Genomic DNA, 21,730 nt, shown 5'->3' on the forward strand with positions numbered 1-21,730 from the left:
AAAAAAAAAAACAACCATTTTACTGTGCTCATAAATTCTGTGGGTGGATAATCTAGACAGGGCCCAGCAGGGATGGCTTGTATCTCCTTGATATCTGGGCCTCAGCTGGGAAGAATTAAGGGCTGGGGAGACTCAAACAACTGAGAAATGCCATCTTCCTAAGCCTCCTATCCTCACGTGTCTGGTGCCTGGGTTGATACTCCTTGATGTCTGGGCTCAGCTGGGACCATCACCTGGAGCTTGTACACATACATGTGTGGCCATGTGTCTTCAGCCATCCACAGGTTGGCAGCTGGGTTCTAAGAGGTAATGTCCTGGGATGGGGCATCCAGAGAATGAGCATTACAGAAGCTGCCAGACTCTTTCTGACCTTAGCCTTGGATCTTGTGACATAGTTTCTGCCACATTCCCTTAATTACAAATGCATTTCTAAGGGAGGAATAGATTGGGCCTCATGATCCAGGGAAGGGTGAGGTTATATTGCAGAATAGCATGTGGGTTGGGAGATATTGATTTGGCCATTTTTAGAAAATCTGCCACAGACCCAGAGGAGAAAATGATATTTGTTACTACCTGTAAACACCAGGAGTTACACAGAGGTGGGAGACAGGCATGGGAAACATATCGGGCAACTTCATTTTCCTTTGGAAAGCAATCCTGGCCTACAACATGCACATTCTATATGTAAATGGGGTTATTTCCTCTGCCTTGTGTTTCCATCCCGTTGTTCACTAAGGCAATTTTTCTAGATCTATCACCTTGCTGTAATGATTCACTGTATGAGTTCTGGTATTGCTTTGACACTTAGGCTCAATTTGTTTGCTTCTTTATCATCCAAGAGAGTGTACCCTCCAACCCATGAGGCTAAGAAAGCTTAGTGTCTTCTCATGCTCCAGGGATTTTCTTGTTAATACGGATTACCAGGAATACTCATCAGAGAGCTGAGGCAGTACAGACAGATTGTAAGCCTCTTTCAAGCTTAATAAATATACACTTTAATATTTTTAGGGTGGCATTTCCTTTGTTCGTTGGCCTGGCATATGTATCTGTATATATATTTAAAATTCATTTTATTGAAGTATAGTTGATTTATAATGTTGTATTGCTTTTTGCTGTACACCAAAGTGATACAGATGTAAACATATTCTTTTTCATTCTTTTCCATTATGGTTTATCACACAGAATATTGAATGTAGTTCCCTGTTCTATACAGTAGAACCTTGTTTTTTAATCCATTCTATATACGGTAGTTTGCATCTGCTAATCCCAAACTCCCATTCCATCCCTCCTCCACCCTCTCTCCCCCTTGGCAACTACAAGTCTGTTCTCTGTATCTGTGAGTCTCGTTCTGTTTCGTAGATAGGTTCATTTGTGTTATATTTTAGATTCCACATGTAAGTGATGTCATATGGTATTTGTCTTTCTCTGTCTGACTTACTTCACTTAGTTTGATAATCTCTAGGTCCATCCATGTTGCTGTATATGACATTATTTCATTCTCTTTTATGGCTGAGTTATATTCCATTATATGTATGTTCCATATCTTCTTTATCCATTCATCTGTCAATGGACACTTAGGTTTCTTCCATGTTCTGGCTATTAATAGTGCTGCTATGAACATAGGGGTGCATGTATCTTTTCAAATTATAGTTTTGTCTGGATATATGGCCTGGCATATATTTTTAAGTATTCTAATTTTCAGAATCCTAGCCCAACTGAGCAAAACAAAAAAAGCTAACAATTACTGAGCATCTACTATGTATTAAGAACTGTGCAAATCTTTCTAATTATATCTTTATTAATACAACTCCATAGCAAGGTGGGTGGTGTCGTTTCTTTTTAAAGATGGGGTCATTGAGCCTCTGAAGGTTTAAGTGACTACTGATTTCTTAGAGCTTCTTCACATGGGGACTGGGGTTCAAACTCAGTATGCGTGTCTCTCAAATACCTGCTCTTCCCCTTATCCTGCAAATGCTGTCACATGGTTTCACTATGGACTTTGTATCCTCAGTCCCCTTTCTTTCGATCCTCCTGTGTCTCTTTTCTAGGAAACACGAAGGGCATCAGGACTTGGTCCTCTCAGAACCTTATCAGGTGAACAATTGTACGTAATGCTGGTCGATTAGTTTTCTAGCACTGCCATAACAAACTGCCACACACTGGGTGATTTAAAACCACAGAACATTTTACTCTCACAATTTGGGAGGTCAGAATCCAAAATCAAGGAGCTAGCAGGGCCACACTCCCTCCACAGGCTCAAGGGGAGAGCCCTTCCTTGCCTCTTCTGTCTTCTAGTGGCTCTGGTGCTCCTTGACTGTGGCTGTGTGAGTCCAGTCTCTGCTTCCAGCTTCACGTGGCTTTCTTCCTGCTGTGTCTTCTCCTCTTATACGGGCACCAGTCATTAGACTTAGGGTCCACCTTAATCCATTATAGCCTCACCTTAACCTAATACATATGCAAAGACGCTGTCTCAAAATAAGGTCACGTTCTGGGGTTCTAGTGGACATGAATTTTGGGGGCAAACACTATTAAACCCACTACAGTTGGGTATGGAGGAGGAATTCAAAAGGAACAAAGGGATATATTGGAAAGCACGATAATAGGACTAGCACATTTTCAGGGTTCTGTGTTTCCCTTTAATTCTATCTTCTTTTTCTTTGGAACCTCATGAGTCACCTGAGCCGCAGAGCACTAGAAAAAGAGTCATAGTCACTGGTAAAAAGGGGGAGGAAAAGAGACTTTTCCCTTTGGCCAATCTTTCTCCCAGATTCCTTTGTTTTTCTGCACTATCACCTTGCTTCAGAAAGAGAAAGAGCAGTACATTCATATCAAGAATCCCTGAAGGAGAAGGTAAACTTCTGTGATAAAGAAAAACATCAACACAACATTAGTTTTCTTGCCACATTTCATATTTAGACAGTTTTCTTCAGAGTTTCTCTGGGTAGTTGTGGAACTGAAACAATAGCAAGCCAGCCTCTTCTCAGTAGAGAGATAAAAGGGTCACTTTGGGGATGCTTAAGGGACCATTACATAAAACCACAGTCAAACAACAGTTTCACATCTTTCTTTCATTCTCATTTTGGATATTTCTATTGGACTAGTGTTTTAAAAGAAACATTGAACTACAGTTCAGCTCTTCATTAATTTCGTAGTTTAATGATGCATTGCTAAATTATCCATGTGGAACAAAACTAACATTTACTGAATCCGTATTACTTGGCTGGCACACCCTAGACACATCTTCATACTTGCTCAGTTACTCTTCCCAACAGCTCTGTGTGATGGATCTTATTGCTTCCAATTTCTGGTGACAACACTGAGGCTCAGAGAGCAAGTGACAAAGCTGGATTTGGACTCAGGGCCATGGGGACATAAAGGAGAGTAACAAAGCTCCTAGTAATATCTTCCCGGAATTATTGAGGAAGGGTTCATGGAAAACACAGGCCAACACCACACAGTGATGATGTTGATGATGGTGGTGGTGGTGGTGATGGCCTCTGCCATTTCTGGAGCACCTACTGTTTTCCCCAAATGATACCAGATGTTTTACAAAGTTTCTTCCTATGAACATTCACGGTATAAAAGTTTCTTGAATATCCCTTCTGTAGTATAATCTGTTTGGATCTGAGGAAGCAGAGACTAAACCCAGTTTTCTACTCTTAGTCATGGTATCATTGTCTGCATTTTATACACACAGAAACTGGGGCACAGAGAACTTGTCAAATCTTTCTGGGATTTGTATCCAGTGCTGAGATTTGCACCCAGATCTGTCAGCCTCCAAAGTTTTGTCTTTTCCATACACACTTGATTATACTCAAAAACCATTTTCTTTCTTCTTTAAAACAAAACAAAACCAAAAAACCCTCTATTTTTTAGTAATAAAAGATACATATTGGTTGTAAAAAATTCACAAGTACAAAGTGAATAAAATAAATAGTATAAGTGCCTTCCATTTATCCTCTATTCAACTTCTCAGTGTAAATCACTGTTAATAGTTTAGTATACATTTTTATAGATTTTCTACGTATGTACAAATATCATATGTAAATGATTAATATATATTATATATAACCTGCCATATTTAATATATAGTACTATATATCCAAGCAGAAAAGCACTTGATTGAGTTACTACTTTGTGTTTTGTTTTTCTCTGCTATGGAGGAATTAGGGTATATATTACAGAAAATAATAATAAAAATAAAAGATTATTTTACACAGATCACACGTACACACAAGAAAGGATGGGAACTGGCTCGTTGCCTTTCACTTCTTGTCTTTACTTCTGCAACCCTTCCACCATATCTATTCTGCTCATAACCCTACTCAGGGCTTTGAGTTGAGAACGGCTTCCAGTCCTAGAGACCCCAAAGCATCTTTGCCAATGGGAAGTTAGTACATATTTTCTGGAAACAGCTTAAGTGTTCAATAGATGAATGGATAAAGAAGATGTGGTATATATATAAACATATAGAAAGATGAAATCTTGTCATTTATGACAACACGGATGGACCTTGAGGGCATTATGCTAAGTGAAATCAGTCAGATGGAGAAAGACAAATGCCATCTGATTTCACTCATGTGGAACATAAAAAAAACAAACTAAAAGACCAAAATAACTGAACAAACCAAACAAAAACAAACCTGTAGGTGCAGAGAACAGAGCAGTGGTCACCAGAGGGGAAGGTTGGGGGATGCAAAATGGGAAAAGGGGGTCAACTCTATGGTGAGGGAGGGAAACTAAATTTTTGGTGGTACGTATACTGTAGTGTATACATAAACAGAAATATACTGTCGTATGCATGAAATTTATATAATGTTATAAACCAATATTACCTCATTTAAAAAAAGAAAGAAGAAAAAATCAAAGACTGAATCTCCCAGAAGGAGCTGGGATTATAAGGCTTGGTATTTGGGAGGATAAAAGTAGTCTAAGCTACAGTAGTTTAGCTCCAGAAGAGGGAAGGTGGAAACCTGTAGATTCTTCAGTGGTGTCCCTGAGAGTGGGGAAAGAATGGATGTATGGTACACCCCCAAATTCAGGTCCCCACTACCGGGGTACCCGTTCTTGGCAAGGATCTCAGCACCTGAGTTTAGCAGGGGACTAACAGGGCTTCAAGCCTCCTTTTTATGGGCCAGAGTAATAACCAGTGTGAAAATCAGACAGCCCTCCCACCAGCTTTTTCTGAGACCCCCAGAACCGTGATGGAATCCTGCTGAGGGCAAAGTGGGGTGGAATGGAGCTCAATAAGGAATGCGATTTAGTTGTCCATTTTGGCAAATAGAGGGTTTAGAGTTATACTTATTTTGACTTAGAAAATTGTTTCTTGAATTCAAGTACTGTGTTTGAACATTTGTCCTTGAGCCTAAAGCACAGATTTTCAGATTTCACATTTAAGAAACTGGGGCTGAATACATTTTATATCTAATTACTTCTCTCTCCTTCCCCAAATATTACTATTAAATAAATGCTGTTTTTTAATTAAGGAAATGTGACATATCCCTAGGATATTAGCAGAATAACTAACATTCCTGATCCTCATTTGCAGAAGAACAATTTCACGCAAGAATTATGTCTGATGAGTCTTTACATCCTCATCTTAAGACATGGCCGCAGAGATAAATGTGCCAGCTTATTTCAGAACTTTATCCATAGTAATTTTTAACAGCTTTATTGAGATATAATTTACATAGCATAAAGTTCACCTCCTTAAAATGTACAGTTCAGTGGCTTTAAGTATATTTTCAGAGTTGCACAAACATTATAATACTCTAATTTTAGGACATTTTTATCACCCCGAGGAGAAAACTTGTACCCATTCCCTCGAACTTAGCCCTAGGTAACCACTTATCTACTTTGTGTATCTATATATTTGCCATCTGGATATTTTATGTAAATGGGATCATACAATAGGTGGTCTTTTGTGATTGACTTCTTGCACTTAGCAAAATGTTTTTGAGGTTTATCCATGATACATGTTGTAGTATGAGCAGTGCTTTACTCTTTGTTATTACTGAAAAATATTCCATTACAAGGGTATACCACATTTTCTTTATGCAATCGTCTGTTGATGGCTATATGGGTTGTTTCCACCTTTGGCTATTATGAATGATGCTAGTATGAACATTCCTGTGCGAGTCTTTGTGTGGACATGTTTTAATTTCTAACTGGTGTATACATAGGAGCATAATTGCTGGAACATGCGGTGACCCTATGTTTAACAGTTTGTGGAACTGTCAAAGTAATTTCCAAATATTTTACATTCCTACTAGAATGTACAAGGCATCCAGTTTCTTCACATTCTTGTAAATAATTTTTATTGTCTTTTTGATTATGGCATTCTAGTGGGTGTGAAGTGGTATCTCGCTGTGGTTTTGCTTTGGGTCTCCCTCATGACTAAAGATGTTGAGCATCTTTTCATGTGTTTATTAGACATTTAGGTACATGCCTTAGAGAAATGTCTAAGTATTTTCCCCATTTTCTAATTGGGTTATCTTTTCCTGCTAAGTTGTAAAGTTTCTTTATATATTCTCAATTCAAGTCACTTATCAGACGCATGATTTGCAATTATTTTCTCAGAGTCCAGGGGTTGTGTCTTCAGCTATTCTTTATGAAAGAAATGGCCTGCCTCAGAGAGAGCTCCTGAAACTGCATGCCTTTCTTCTTTTCGCACAGTCACTGTGATAAATAAATATATCAACACATTATTACCTGGTTGTATTTCATTTATAAGCTCTGCCCATCTAAGTTTCCCCCAGCTGCCTGATTCAATTACCTTTCCCTTATCTTAATTCTCCTTGAGCTATCTACAATTTTTGATGCCAAAGACAATAATACTCTTTTCTTTCTGTCCTTCCTTATTCCCTCCCTCCCTCCCTTTCTTTCTTATATAAATAGGTACTTTTACTAGACAATTACTAGGTTTCAGAAGCTCTGCTAGAGGCTGGGGATAAAGAAATATATTTTCTGTCTTCCTTTGTGCTCTAGTAAAGAAGACAGATGTTAGTAAACCACTAATACACTAATAAACATAAAACGATAACTGTGATTAGCTCTTTGAAGGAGAGGTGCTGGGGTTATATGAATATATTACAGGGGAAACTTCCTGGTCAGGGAAATCAGCGATTCTTTTCTCTGAGGAGGTGAGAACTGAGTTGGATACCAAGGATAAGCAAGTGTTAAGGGAACTAAGAGGGAAGAGCATGTGAAAGTGCCTGTGACCCAAGGGAACAAAGCCCTTTGAGGCAGGAAATAAAGTGTGGTTGGAACAGAGCAGGCAAATATGAAAATGAACTGAGGCAGTTAGGTAGAGGCCAGACCATGATGGGCCAAGGAGGTTGTAAGAGAAGTGTTTGTCCACATTTTAAGACCAGTGAAAAATAACTGAAGTTTTAGAAAAGACAGGAAGATGATCACATTTGAATGCCTAAGAGATTATTCTAAGTGCAGTATGAAGGATGAATTGAAGATGGGCAATAGTGAATGTGAGGGTCCACTGAGGATCTATAGCAGGAGGTCAAGTGACAGCAGCTTAGATGTGGGTAAGATGATGGTAGCTTGGATGAGGGTGGTAGAAAGGGAAATGGAGATAAAAGAATGAATCTGAAAGATATTTAGAAAGAAAAATCAATGAGACTTGATGGTGGCTTGATGATAAGGGATTAAGGGAGAAAGACATTTCAAGAATGACTAATAACTACATGATGCTAATTATTCTGCCACGGTTTGACAGTAACTGCCTTGGTTTGAGTCTACCATCCTATAACCTTGGACCACTTAAAACCTCTCTGTTCCCATTTCTTCATTTAGAAAATATGGATGATAATATTTAATTCATATGAATGCTGCAACACATTTAGAGCAGCATCTACATCGTAGTATGTGCTCAATAAATATGCTAAACAAATAAATGTGCTCATAGTATGTTTATGAAAAATCCCAATTATTAGGGATTTCTCTGTTTGAAAAACCAGAGAGGGAAAGTGACTACTTTCTTAAAAATTAAACACACTGAAGACTTTTGGTTCTGGCCAAGGTAGACAATCCCCATTCCTTCCGGGTCGTTAACAACTAAAAATCCCTTGGATATAACACAAAAAATATCCAGCAAGACTCTGAAAGGTGGAAAGAAGGTGGACTACCTAGCAACTCTGGGAGGTGAGGAACAACAAGAAGTGAGTTCTCCGTTTTCTTTTTTGCCTCTGGTGTCTCCCGGATGGGGAGTTGAAGAAGCCTGCAACCTAAATCCACAGACAGGCACAGAAGACAAACGCTCCAAGGAGAGCCAGTTCTACTGCTCCTAGGGAAAGAATTAGAGAAGGGGCTCCAACAGAGCCAAAACCTTTTTGAAAATACCTACCCTCCTTGAGCCATATGTTTGTAGAAAATCTGCTTGGTAGAAGCAGCCAGTGCTCTGATTCCCTCTCTGTGGGAATGTCAGTGGGGCCCAACATGGAGCTGGGCCTCTACTCCAGCCCAGCAGCACGCAGACTGAACAAGGCAGTGCAAGGCAAGGCTGATGGGTGGTACAACTCTCCCAACTTCATTGCCAGTGGGGCCCAGCAAGACCTCCACCTCCACCCAGCACTGACAAGGCCGTATGAGATGGAGCTAACTTTACACTTTATGGTGAAAGATGGAGTGCTTCCTTCCTAAGATTGGTGGCAAATGATGGTCTGCTCTCATTCCTGTGTGCCATAGCACCAGAAGTCTTAGCCAACAGAATAAGGTGGCAACTCAAGGAAATAAAATGCATACAGATCAGAAAGGAAGAAGTAAAGCTATTCCTATTTACAGATGACATGATTGTCTATGTAGACAATCCTGACGAATCTACAGAAAAAATTGTATAACTAAGAAGTAAGTTCAGAAGAGTCAAAAGCTGTACAAGATCAACACACATAATCGTTTTCCTGTATACTAGCAACTGATAAATAGAAACCAAAATTAAAAATGTAACATCATATACAATAACTCCAAATAAAGTGAAATCCCTAGTTGTAAATCTAATAAAACATTTACAGGATCTGTGTGCTGAAAATTACAAAACACTGATGGAAGAAGTCAAAGAATAACTAAATAGGGAAACATGCTGTGTTCATAGATCAGAAGATTCAATATAGTGAAGATGGCAGTTCTCCACAAATTGATCTATAAGTTCCTATGAAAATCCAAACAAGATTTTTTATAGAAATGGACAAGCTTTATCTAAACTTTATATAGAAAGGAAGAAGAACTAGAATAACTAAAACAATATTGGAAAAGAACAAAGTGGAGGGAGTCACTCTATCTGATATAGAGGCTTTCTTTAACTTAGAATAATCAAGGCAGTATAGAATTGGCAGAGGAGTATATACACAGATCAGTGGAACACAGTAGAGAACCCAGAAACAGAACACAAATACAACCAATTGTTTTTTTTGTAAGTCACATATTTATTATAATAAAAAAATGATCATCTCTACCTGTAGCAGTTAGGTTCCTTTAAGAATATGTCACTTTACAAACAAAAAGGATGAGCACCGTGCTACTTTATTTTACTTACTGTGTTTACTTTTTTTTTAATATCTTTATTGGAGTATAATTGCTTTACATTGTTGTGTTAGTTTCTGCTGTATAACAAAGTGAATCAGGTATACGTATACATATATGACCATATCACCTCCCTCTGCGTCTCCCTCCCACCTTCCCTATCCCACCCCTCTAGGTGGTCACAAAGCACTGAGCTGATCTCCCTGTGCTATGCAGCTGCTTTCCACTAGCTATCTGTTTTACATTTGGTAGTGTATATATGTCCATGCCACTCTCTCACTTCGTCCCAGCTTACCCTTCCCCCTCCCCATATCCTCAAGTCCATTCTCTAGTAGGTCTGCATCTTTATTCCTGTCCTGCCCCTAGGTTCTTCAGAACCATTTTTTGTTTGTTTTAGATTCCATATATATGTGTTAGCATACGGTATTTGTTTTTCTCTTTCTGACTTCACTCTGTATGACAGACTCTAGGTCCATCCACCTCATTACAAATAACTCAATTTCATTTCTTTTTATGGCTGAGTAGTATTCCATTATATATATGTGCAACGTCTTCTTTATCCATTCATCTGTCGATGGACACTTAGGTTGCTTCCATGTCCTGGCTATTGTAAATAGAGCTGCAATGAACATTGTGGTACATGACTCTTTTTGAATTATGGTTTTCTCAGGGTATATGCCCAGTAGTGGGATTGCTGGATTGTGTGGTATTTCTATTTGTAGTTTTTTAAGGAACCTCCATACTGTTCTCCATAGTGGTTGTATCAATTTACATTCCCACCAACAGTGCAAGAGGGTTCCCTTTTCTCCACACCCTCTCCAGCGTTTATTGTTTGTAGATTTTTTGATGATGGCCACTCTGACTGGTGTGAGATGATACCTCATTGTCATTTTGATTTGCATTTCTCTAATGATTAGTGATGTTGAGCATCCTCTCTTGTGTTTGTTGGCTCTCTGATATATTCTTTGGAGAAATGTCTGTTTCAATCTTGTGCCCATTTTTGGATTGGGTTGTTTGTTTTTTTAATATTGAGCTACATGAGCTGCTTTGTATATTTTGGAGATTAATCCTTTGTCAGTTGGTTCATTTGCAAATATTTTCTCCCATTCTGAGGGTTGTCTTTTGGTCTTGTTTATGGTTTCCTTTGCTGTGCAGAAGCTTTTAAGTTTCATTAAGTCCCATTTGTTTATTTTTTTAATTTCCATTTCTCTAGGAGGTGTGTCAAAAAGGATCTTGCTGTGATTTATGTCATAGAGTGTTCTGCCTATGTTTTCCTCTAAGAGTTTTATAGTGTCTGGCCTTACATTTAGGTCTTTAATCCATTTTGAGTTTATTTTTGTGTATGGTGCTAGGGAGTGTTCTAATTTCATTCTTTTACATGTAGCTGTCCAGTTTTCCCAGCACCATTTATTGAAGAGGCTGTCTTTTCTCCATTGTATATTCTTGCCTCCTTTATCAAAGATAAGGTGACCATATGTGTGTGGGTTCATCTCTGGGCTTTCTCTCCTGTTCCATTGGTCTACATTTCTGTTTTTGTGCCAGTGCCATACTGTCTTGATGACTGTAGCTTTGTGGTATAGTCTGAAGTCAGGGAGCCTGATTCCTCCATCTCCTTTTTTCATTCTCAAGATTGCTTTGGCTATTCGGGGTCTTTTTTGTTTCCATATAAATGGTGAAAGTTTTTGTTCTAGTTCTGTAAAAAATGCCGTTGGTAGTGTGATAGGGATTGCATTGAATCTGTAGATTGCTTTGGTTAGTATAGTAATTTTCACAATATTGATTCTTCCAATCCAAGAACATGGTATATCTTTCCATCTGTTTGTATCATCTTTAATTTCTTTCATTAGTGTCTTATAGTTTTCTGCATACAGGTCTTTTGTCTTCTTAGGTAGGTTTATTACTAGATATTTTTTTCTTTTTGTTGAATTGGTAAATGGGAGTGTTTCCTTAATTTCTCTTTCCGATTTTTCATCATTAGTGTATAGGAACACAAGAGATTTCTGTTCATTAGTTTTGTATCCTGCTACTTTTCCAAATTCATTGATTAGCTCTAGTAGTGTTCTGGTAGCATCTTTAAGAGACTTTCTATTACCCCTTTTATGGCTGTTAGCATTTGCCTTATGTATTGAGGTGCTCCTATGTTGGGTGCATAAATTTTTACAATTGTTATATCTTCTTCTTGGATTGATCCCTTGATCATTATGTAGAGTCCTTCTTTGTCTCTTGTAATAGTCTTTATTTTAAAATCTATTTTGTCTGATTTGAGAATTGCTACTCCAGCTTTCTGGATTTAATCCAGTTTTAATTAAATCTGGATTAAAAGGGTAACACAATAATAGTAGGGGACTTTAACAGCCCACTTTTACCAATGGACAGGTCAACCAAAATGCAAATAAATAAGGAAATACAAGCTTTAAATGACACATTAAACAAGATGGATTTACCTTGCTCCTTCACCTGCTGCATATTTCTCTGTCTTCTCATTTTGCTTAACTTACTATGTTTGGGGTCTCCTTTTTGCAGGCTGCAGGTTCATAGTTCCTGTTTTTTTTGGTGTCTGCTCCAGTGGGTAAGGTTGGTTCAGTGGGTTGTGTAGGCTTCCTGGTGGAGGGGATTGGTGCCTGTGTTCTGGTGGATGAGGATGGATCTTGTCTTTCTGGTGGGCAGGGCTGCATCTGATGGTGTGTCTTGGGGTGTCTGTGAACTTAGTATGATTTTAGGCAGCCTCTCTGCTAATGGGTGGGGTTATGTTCCATCTTGCTAGTTATTTGGCATGGGGTGTCCAGCACTGGAGCTTGCTGGTTGTTGAGTGGAGCTGGGTCTTAGCGTTGAGACGGAGATCTCTGGGAGAGCTGTCGCCGATTGATATTACGTGGAGCTGGGAGGTCTCTGGTGGTCCAATGTCCTGAACTCAGCTCTCCCATCTCAGAGGCTCAGGCCTGACACTAGGCCAGAGAACTAAGACCCTGTCAGCCACGCAGCCAGGTATGTAGGGAGTTTCTTGCCTTTGGGGAAGTCTGAGGTCTTCTGCCAGCATTCAGTAGGTGTTCTGTAGTAGTTGTTCCACATGTAGACATACTTTTGATGTATTTGTGGGGAAGAAGGTGATCTCCATGTCATTTCTCTGCCATCTTGAAGGTCGCCCACTGTGTTTACTTTTGATTACAACAGTTATTGTTATTCTTCTCTTGGTATCATATTTGATGTATTATTTCAGGAATATCCTGATGGTTATAAACTTGTCCTCAGGGGGGAACCAAGCAACGGGGAGCTGTGCTGACATTCTCTGCTGTCACTGGAACTACTCCTATTGCTGCAGCTTCGCTCCTAGGCCTCCACTCACCAGATCCAGGCAGCCTTCCAGGAGCCGCGACTCCTGGTTACTGATCCCAGGGCTGCCCCCCAGGTCTCACAGAGGTGTCTGGTATTAACCTCTCTACCAATACTCTCGGTACCAGACTCTCCTCTGTGCTAAGCAGACATCATCATCTGAGCAACAGGGGTGCTCCCTCAGCTGGTCTCTCCCTGTGGAAGCTCCCAATTGGTTTTTGACAAAAGTACAAAAGCAATTCAATGGAGGAAAAGTAGCCTTTTCAACAAATGACATGCATAGGCAAAAACCTAAACTTCTTACCATATACAAAAGTTAAGTCAAAATGGGTCATGAACTTATCTAAGAGGTAAAACTACACAAGTGTTAGGAAAAATATGAGAAAATCTTTAAGACCTAGGGTTAGAGAAAGAGTTCTTATATGTAACATTAAATGCACTATCCATAAAATGAAAAATAGGTCAATTGAATTTCATCAAAAGTAATATATTTTGGGCCTCCCTGGTGGCGCAAGTGGTTGGGAGTCCGCCTGCCGATGCAGGGGATGCGGGTTCGTGCCCCGGTCTGGGAGGATCCCATATGCCGCGGAGCGGCTGGGCCCGTGAGCCATGGCCGCTGAGCCTGCGCGTCCGGAGCCTGTGCTCCGCAACGGGAGAGGCCACAACAGTGAGAGGCCCGCATACCGCAAAAATAAAAATAAAAAAATAAAAAAACAAGTAATATATTTTGCATTGTGAAAGGCTGCTAAAAGGATGAAAATACAAGCTGGAGACTGAGAAAATATTTGCAAATCACATATCCAACGAAGGCCTTACATCTAGAGTATATGGAGAATTCTCTAAACTCAACAGTAAAAAAAACATCCAACTGTAAAATGAGCAAAAGGCATTTCACCAAAGAAAAATAGATGGCAAATGAGCATGTGGAAAGACATTCAACATCATTATCTATTAGCAAAATGCAAATTAAGAGCTCAATGCAGTATCATAAAACACACACATGAAAGACTAAAATTTTAAAAGTGAAAATACCAAATGCTGACAATGATGTAGAGAAACTTGATCACTCGTGCATTGCTAGTGGGAATGTAAAATGGTACAACCATTCTGGAAAATCATTTGGCACTTTCTTACAAAACAAAACAAGCACTTAACCGATGCCCCTGTAATCACACTTTTGGACATTTATCCCAGGGTAATGAAAATATATGTTCACACAAAAACCTATGCACAGATGTCATAGCAATTTTGTTCAGAGTAGTAAAATACAGGAAACAGTTCACATGCCCTTCAATGTGTGAATGGTTGAATAAACTGTGATACATCTTTACAATGGGTTACTACACAGCAGTAAAGAGGGATGAACTATTGAAACTACAGCAGTCTGGATGTGACTCAGGGGCACTGAGCTTATTGAAAAAAGTCAATCTCAAAGATTACTTACTGTGTAACCCCACTTGTATAACAGTCTCTAAAGACAACTATAGAGATGGAAAACAGATTAGTAGCTGATGGGACAGGGATTGGGGGTGATGGGGGGAGTGTGGACTAGGTGCAAACACTAAGTCATAGCATGAATGTGGTGATGGTTATGCAGATTTATACATAAGTTAATATTACTTAGAAATACAGCCATATGTACATACACACAACATGAACGCAGTTTGAAAACATGGTGTGAACTGAATTAGGTCGGTAGACTACTTAACAATGACACACAACTGTCAGCTTTATGGTTTGGATATGGCACTACCACTATATAGGATCACACTATGGAGAGAAACTGGGTGAAGGAGATAAGGGACATTTTGTACCACTTCTACAGCTTCCTATAAATCTGTAATTATTTTTTTAAAGGTAAAAGAAATTACCTACATTGTGGCCAACATTATAGATACTCCTTTGAATCATATAATAAAGTGGGAGTTTAGAAGGAGTGCAGGAGAAGAAATGAGGAGATGGGAGTTCGAGTTATAGACATACACCTTGCTATCTATGTACTTATAGGAAAAACCTCTTACATGCTCCAAACTGCAATTTCGTCTATAAAATATGATTAATAAAACCTGCTTGGCTTGTCCCAGTGACGTTACTGTAACAATTTTTTGTAAAATTCAAACTAGATTATTTTGAACAAAGTGAAACTGTAGCCAGCCAGACCCCAAATGTGGACATTTGCAGCCACAGCTGAAGTGACTGTTTCAGTAGCTTGTTTGGATCCTGATTAGCTCTCTAAGGAAAACAGTGTGTTAATTGATAATGGCTACTGATTACAGTGTTAGAGAGGTGGATTAGAACCCTTTTGAGCCATCCCATAGAAGGGAAAAGAGGAAGGAGAGAGGAACCGTGTGATAATGACAGTGCTTAATGAGTACCAATAAATATTAGCCAGCATAACAATAATTATCATTAGTAGAGAGCTTGCTGCCAAAATTGTTATTTCTTTGTCCTGAGAGGTTTAATACTCCAAATTTACCATAATCAAACTCTGGTTATATATCAGCGATCCTAAACATAAATCCTTCACCTTCCCAATCTATAATCTTGTTTCCCAGGGACCATAATTGAATCTAAGCAAATATTTCTTTGAATCTTCAAAGAAATATTCTAATTTGTGTCTTCAAAGGCCTATCTGTTCACAGCCTTTCTGCCTGAAAAGGAAAAAGAAAGTTTTCTTAACCAGTTTTAACCGCCATTCAACAACTGAGTCTGCTCACAAATAATTGTAGTAGTAGTGGGAAGAGTAGTAGTAATAAGAACAATGATAATAAAATAGCTTACACTTATGGAGCACTTACTAGTTGCAATTAGCTGTAATAAGTATTGTATCTATATTAGCTAATTGAGTCCTCATAAAAACCCCAGGAGATAGGTTGTATTCTTCTTCTTATTATTATTTTTTACCATTTTAACCATTAAAAAGAATTTTATTGGCATATAGTTGCTTTACAATGTTGTGTTAGTTTCTACTATACAGCAAAGTGAATCAGCTATACGTATACATATATCCCCTCTTCTCTGAATTTCCTTCCCATTTAGGTCAGCACTGAGTACTGAGTAGAGTTCCCTGTGCTATACTGTAGGTTCTCATTCGTTATCTGTTTTATACATAGTATCAATAGCGTATATATATCAATTCCAATCTCCCAATTCATCTCCCCCCCCATAGGTTGTATTATTATCCACATTTTACATGTGGAAATTAAGAAGACACAGATTGTCTGAGTCACTCCAGTGCACGTAGCTGGTGAGTGGCATGTCCAGGACCATCTAACCCGGGCTGTGTGGTTCTAGAGTCTCTTGCCTCTATATCCTACTACCTCTCACAAGAGCTTGTCTCACACCTGCAGTATCTCCAGCAGCTGGAAGGGGATTTGAGATTTTTAGAAGGAGACCATTTCTTCTATGGCAATCTCTGTCAAACATAGTTTTGAGGGTACTGGTTCCTTTGAAAACTCGGTTGTGACTAAAGATAAGATGTGAAAGTTTTGGAACCTTTGTCGTTTGGGAATAGGCTGGATCTTCAGTGGGTATTTGGGACCAGTATAGAAAAAGATAGCCTTTATTCTTGGCATTAGGGGATCACTTCTGTGTGACTTGGTTTAGCTTCAGCCATGTCCAGGTTACTTCCAAGTACTCAGTGATGTGATCATTCTCAGTGTCTGGAGTCACAAGTCCAAACTCCTCCACTTATTAGTTTTGTGATGTTAGGTTATTTAATAATATTTAAATTTAATAATGTGTTTTTGTCTCAGTTCCTTCATTGTAAAATGAGCAAACATATTTCACGTGACTTGGGAGAATTAAACGACATCATATATGTACAATATTTATCCCAATGCTTGGCACTCGAGGCTCAATACTACTATGTGAAGTAGAGAAAGTAAAGTTAGGGTTGTAGAAAATGGGCTATGATACCTTTCCTCAAAGTTAACTACTTAATAAGGCATTCATGATAAAATTCACAAACCTCATCACCATATATTGTGATTTGATTGCCTCCAAAGAGATAAAATATTAAATTTATTAAAAGTTCCAAGAGGGTTAAAGTTCATGTGTTATAGAGAGCAGGAGTGGAAGCCTGCATGGCAAAAAGTGTTCATATGAAGTGGTCTTTGAAGCCAGGCAGGGACACAGATACTCAACTATACTGGGAGAGTGTTTTGAGTCAGGGAAACATCATGACAAACTAGAGAGGTAGGAGTCAGCTCATGCACTTGCAAGTCAGTGATGGGGCCACCTCATTAGAGAAGGGGCTTTGCATCAAGAATATTGGGAGATAATACAAGGTAGGATAGATGTGTTAATTCACCTGATGGGGGAATCCTTTAAGAATGTATATGTATATCAAATTATCACTTTGTATGTTTTAAGTATCTTTCAATTTTATTTGTCAGTTATAACTTTATAAAGCTGGTGGCAGGGGCGGTGAGGTGGGGGACACCAGATGGGCAACGATGGACCAGACTTCTGGAATGTTGCATAGAACCATACCTTTCTCCATACTGTTCTTTTTTTTTTTTTTTTTTTTGTGGTACGCAGGCCTCTCACTGTTGTGGCCTCTCCCGTTGCGCGCAGGCTCAGTGGCCGTGGCTCACGGGCCCAGCCACTCCGCGGCGTGTGGGATCTTCCCCGACCAGGGCACGAACCCATGTCCCCTGCATCAGCAGGCGGATTCTCAACCACTGCATCACCAGGGAAGCCCTCCATACTGTTCTTTTGCCTGGAGTGCCCTTCCTGGGCATTTCTGGCTGAGAAAACCATGACCATTTTTACAAGACTAGTTCAAATACTATGTCTTTCAAGAAGACTTTTCTCCCTATTAGAAGTCATTTCTTCCCTCCAACGAACTTTTGTTCCAGTTGATCTTTATTTCTCTTATCAAGCATGAGCACACATGCCAGTTTGCCTAGGTCATTCTGAGTTATGCCTGTTATTCCAGTGTAATTATTAGCAGAACCCCCTTTCACTGTAAAATATGTTCTGCTTTTATATGATAAAATATGAGGTCACCTACTTATAACTCTTATCACTTCTCCCACGTGTTCTGGTTGGTTACGTATTGCTGTCTGGTGGCCTCCATTAAAATGTTCATATGAGCAGAGACCATATCTACTCATTTGTGTTCCCAATACAGACTCTAATAATTACTTCGTAAATGGATTTAAATAAGGAGATTGAAAACTCTTGGGGTCAAAGCCTATATACTTAGACTTCTTTGTGTCCCTAATATCATCTGGTATTGCACCTGTACATATTAGGTGCTTGCTAGGTCTGTAAATGTGATTGGACATTCATAGGGTTATACTCTTTCTGGACTATCCTGGAGATGATCTGAGGACAGACTAGAAGTGTGTGTTCATGAATCTTCTCCCTTCACACTGCTTGCTAACCTGTGTGCATTTCTGTTTTGGAGTTTGCACTGGTTTTAAGGTGTAAAGAAAAATTTTCTTTGAAAAACCCAAGGTGTTAAATTAAGAGCCATGTGCATTTGTATACTTGACATTATTGCATGTGGGTGACTGAAACAGCTCTACTTTGTAGAATTTAACCCTTCTCATTACTGGTCCCTGTTAGGAAATTTAAAATAAAAATTAATGAAGGGACTTCCCTGGTGGCTCAGTGGTTAAGAATCCGCCTGCCAATGCAGGGGACATGGGTTCGAGCCCTGGTCCGGGAAGATCCCACATGCTGCAGAGCAACTAAGCCCGTATACCACAACTACTGAGCCTGCCCTCTAGAGCCCGCAAGCCACAACTACTGAAGCCTGTGTGCCTAGAGCCTGTGCTCCGCAACAAGAGAAACCACCACAATGAGAAGCCCGTGCACCGCAACGAAGAGTAGCCCCCTCTCGCCACAACTAGAGAAAGCCCACGTGCAGCAACAAAGACCCAATGCAGCCAAAAATAAAATAAATAAATAAATTTATTTTAAAAAATTAATGAAGATAGATGATATTTCAGTTTATTGGTACATTGATCTAACAGTTTGCTTAACAAACTATATTGAATTTTTGGTTTTGTTCAATTAGTGTTGATTTCTTTGAGATTTATAGCTGAGATTTCAACTCTTGTTTTATAACCTGTTCTGACTTAAATAACCCTACTTGATTTTTCTTCTTAAGATTTTTAAGAAGTTATACTAGTATATGTTAAAGGGAATAAAGGGCATAAACTTTCTCACATTATTTATTTGCAGAGGAGTCATTTACATGAGTATTAAAATGTCCTGATGATGAGGGGAGAGTCTAGTTATCTGTGAAATCTTGATTTCTAACTTGGAATCTTTCAGTCCATTTCGTAGTGTTAGATGTATTTTCCCCTATGTCTTGTGGATTAAGGATGCCATGGCTATTTGAATATATATAACCATGTTACTACACATTAGGCATCAGCCCAGTGGTTAAATTCTGAACCTTGTGAAAATACTTGTGGGTTAATGCTCCTCTGCCAGGCTGTATTAGCTGGGCCTTCCTCTTTAGTTATACCCTCTTTGTTCTGTTGGAGAAGAACATTGAGAGGATGTGACAGGTGGTTTACTTCACGATCTGGACCCAGGTAATCAGAGCCTCCATACCCAATTCCCAACCTTGGGGCTGTTGACATATCAGACTGGTTAATTCTTCGTTGTCGTGGGCTGTCCTGTGCATTGTAAGATGCTTAGCAGCATCCCTGCCCTCCACCACTACATTCCAGTAGCATCTCTTTTCTCAAAGCATGACACCCAAAAACATCCTCAGACACTGTCAAATGTTTCCTAGGAGGGAGAGATGCAACATTGCACACACCGTGCCCCTGCCCCTGTTAAGAACCACTGCCTTGGAACGTCTGCAGAAACTTTTGCAGACATGGAAGAAGCAGTGACCTTAGAGAAGCACTTAGCAATCATTGTGACCTTAGGGAAGCACTTAGCAATCATTGTCACTTGCATAAGTCACTTGACTTCTCTGACACTCAGTCTATTTACCTGCCAAGGGAGGATAATAACATCCATCTTTTAGAGTTGTTGAGATTTCAACCACATCAGGCATGGAAACTGCCAGGCATAGAGTAAGGTCCCAATGCACGGTAGTCACTGTCGTTCTTACTTGGTGAGTTCCAGCTAACTTTTCCAACACCAGTGATTCCAACTTATGAAAAAGTGTCTCTCTTTCTCACCCTGCAAACAGAGCATGACGAATGTGGCAGCGGGCAGCACAGCTGTGATGAGAATGCCATCTGCACCAACACCGTCCAGGGACACAGCTGCACCTGCAAACCAGGCTACGTGGGCAACGGGACCATCTGTAGAGGTAGGCTGGCCGTGTAGGGGCAAGCCCTGAGCTGTTACCCTGCCCGAGCTCTTGGCGCTCCTGTGGCAGATCCGTTGTGCCATTCTGGTGGCTGAACGTGGCCAGCATTCCTGTCCCTGGACTGTCAATTGGCAAGGGCACTGTGCATCAGAGAAGAAGGTGCTCTGAGTCTACCTTTTGGGTTGAAGAAAGAAGGTGTGAGTGTGGTTCAGGGGCATGGTTCCGTATCTTGATGGCTCTCTTCAGCTTTGCCTGTTGGCTTGTGTTTGTGATGGATGCACTGATTGCTGAGAGCCCTGCTCAGAGGGCATGTGGGCACCGCTCATGGCCACACTCCAGGTATCTGCTCAGTGTAGGAAGCTTAAAGTTTCAGCCCCTCTCTGTGTTTGGAGCAGTTCAGAGGCCAGTGCCCTGGCTTCTGTCTGCATTTAGAATAAAATTCCCATTCCTCCTTCTGGCTAATGAGAACATTCAGAATCTGGTCCCTGGCTCCTCTCAGCTGCATCTCTGTGTTTTCCCCCATTCTCCCTCGGCACCAGTGCGCTATTCCTCGCACAGGCCAACCACATTCCTGTCTCAAGGCTTTGCACTTGTGCTCCCCTGAGCCTCCACGCTCATTTCCTTCAGGTCTCTGCCCAAGTCTTCCCCTATCATCAGAGGCTTTCTTTGACCTCTGTTTCTGAAATAGACCCCTAGTACTTTTCGGCCCCATACCCTCCTTTATTTTTTCTTTACTAACACAGCCTATCATAACATTATGCATTTATGTGTTTGTTTCTGTATTGTCTGCCTCCCCATGGGGATGTAAGCTATGTGAGAGTGACCACTGGGCTGCATCTCCCTACTCTGTCCCCAGCAACTAGAATGGTAGCTGGCACACTGTAGACAATCATTAACTAACTGAATCAACCAAAGAGGAAAGAGACACAGTCACATTGAAAAAGAGGCAAAGTGTACAAAAAACCCAGGAAATAACCCTTTGAGTTAGGTATTATTATTATCCCCGTTTTTGAGTTCACAAAGCTGAGACACAGAAAGGTTAAGTAACTTACCCAAGGACACACAGTGCATTATCAGTATTCTTCTGAAGAGATGACATGCTGATGGTGAAAAATAATGAACAATGGGGCTTCCCTGGTGGCACAGTGGTTGAGAGTCCGCCTGGCGATACAGGGGACGTGCGTTCGTGCCCTGGTCTGGGAAGATCCCACATGCCGTGGAGCAGCTGGGCCCGTAAGCCATGGCTGCTGAGCCTGCGCGTCCGGAGCCTGTGCTCCGCAACAGGAGACGCCACAACAGTGAGAGGCCCACGTACAGCAAAAAAAATAAAATAAAATAATAATGAACAATGACTTCTAAGAGGAGAATCTTAGAAGATTGATTTTATTCTGTGTTGGGGAAGTTGGAGTAAACAGCTTCATGCATGACTGAGAGTTAAATTGGTAAGACTTTTTAATGGCAATTTGACAAAATCTATCTACTTTTAAAGTAAATCTGAAGGGTCATAGAGGGATTCTCTTGAGTCCATTGATTTTACCTCTTGAAATGTGTTCTAAGCATATGCTCCTGAGGGGTGAA

General features: G+C 40.1%; 1 protein-coding gene across 3 annotated transcripts in view; it reads left to right on the forward strand.

The window, feature by feature from the left end:
* The window catches only part of NELL1 (neural EGFL like 1), a 911,833-nt gene that overhangs the window by 534,228 nt on the left and 355,875 nt on the right, over positions 1–21,730 (forward strand). For all 3 annotated transcript variants that reach the window (XM_060103268.1, XM_060103269.1, XM_060103270.1), the window contains one exon: positions 20,030–20,152. In XM_060103268.1, coding sequence (XP_059959251.1) covers positions 20,030–20,152 — 123 coding nt within the window. The remainder of the gene's footprint in view (positions 1–20,029; positions 20,153–21,730) is intronic.

The sequence above is a fragment of the Mesoplodon densirostris genome, chromosome 7 (genome assembly GCF_025265405.1).
Source record: "Mesoplodon densirostris isolate mMesDen1 chromosome 7, mMesDen1 primary haplotype, whole genome shotgun sequence".
NCBI classification, from domain to species: domain Eukaryota; kingdom Metazoa; phylum Chordata; class Mammalia; order Artiodactyla; family Ziphiidae; genus Mesoplodon; species Mesoplodon densirostris.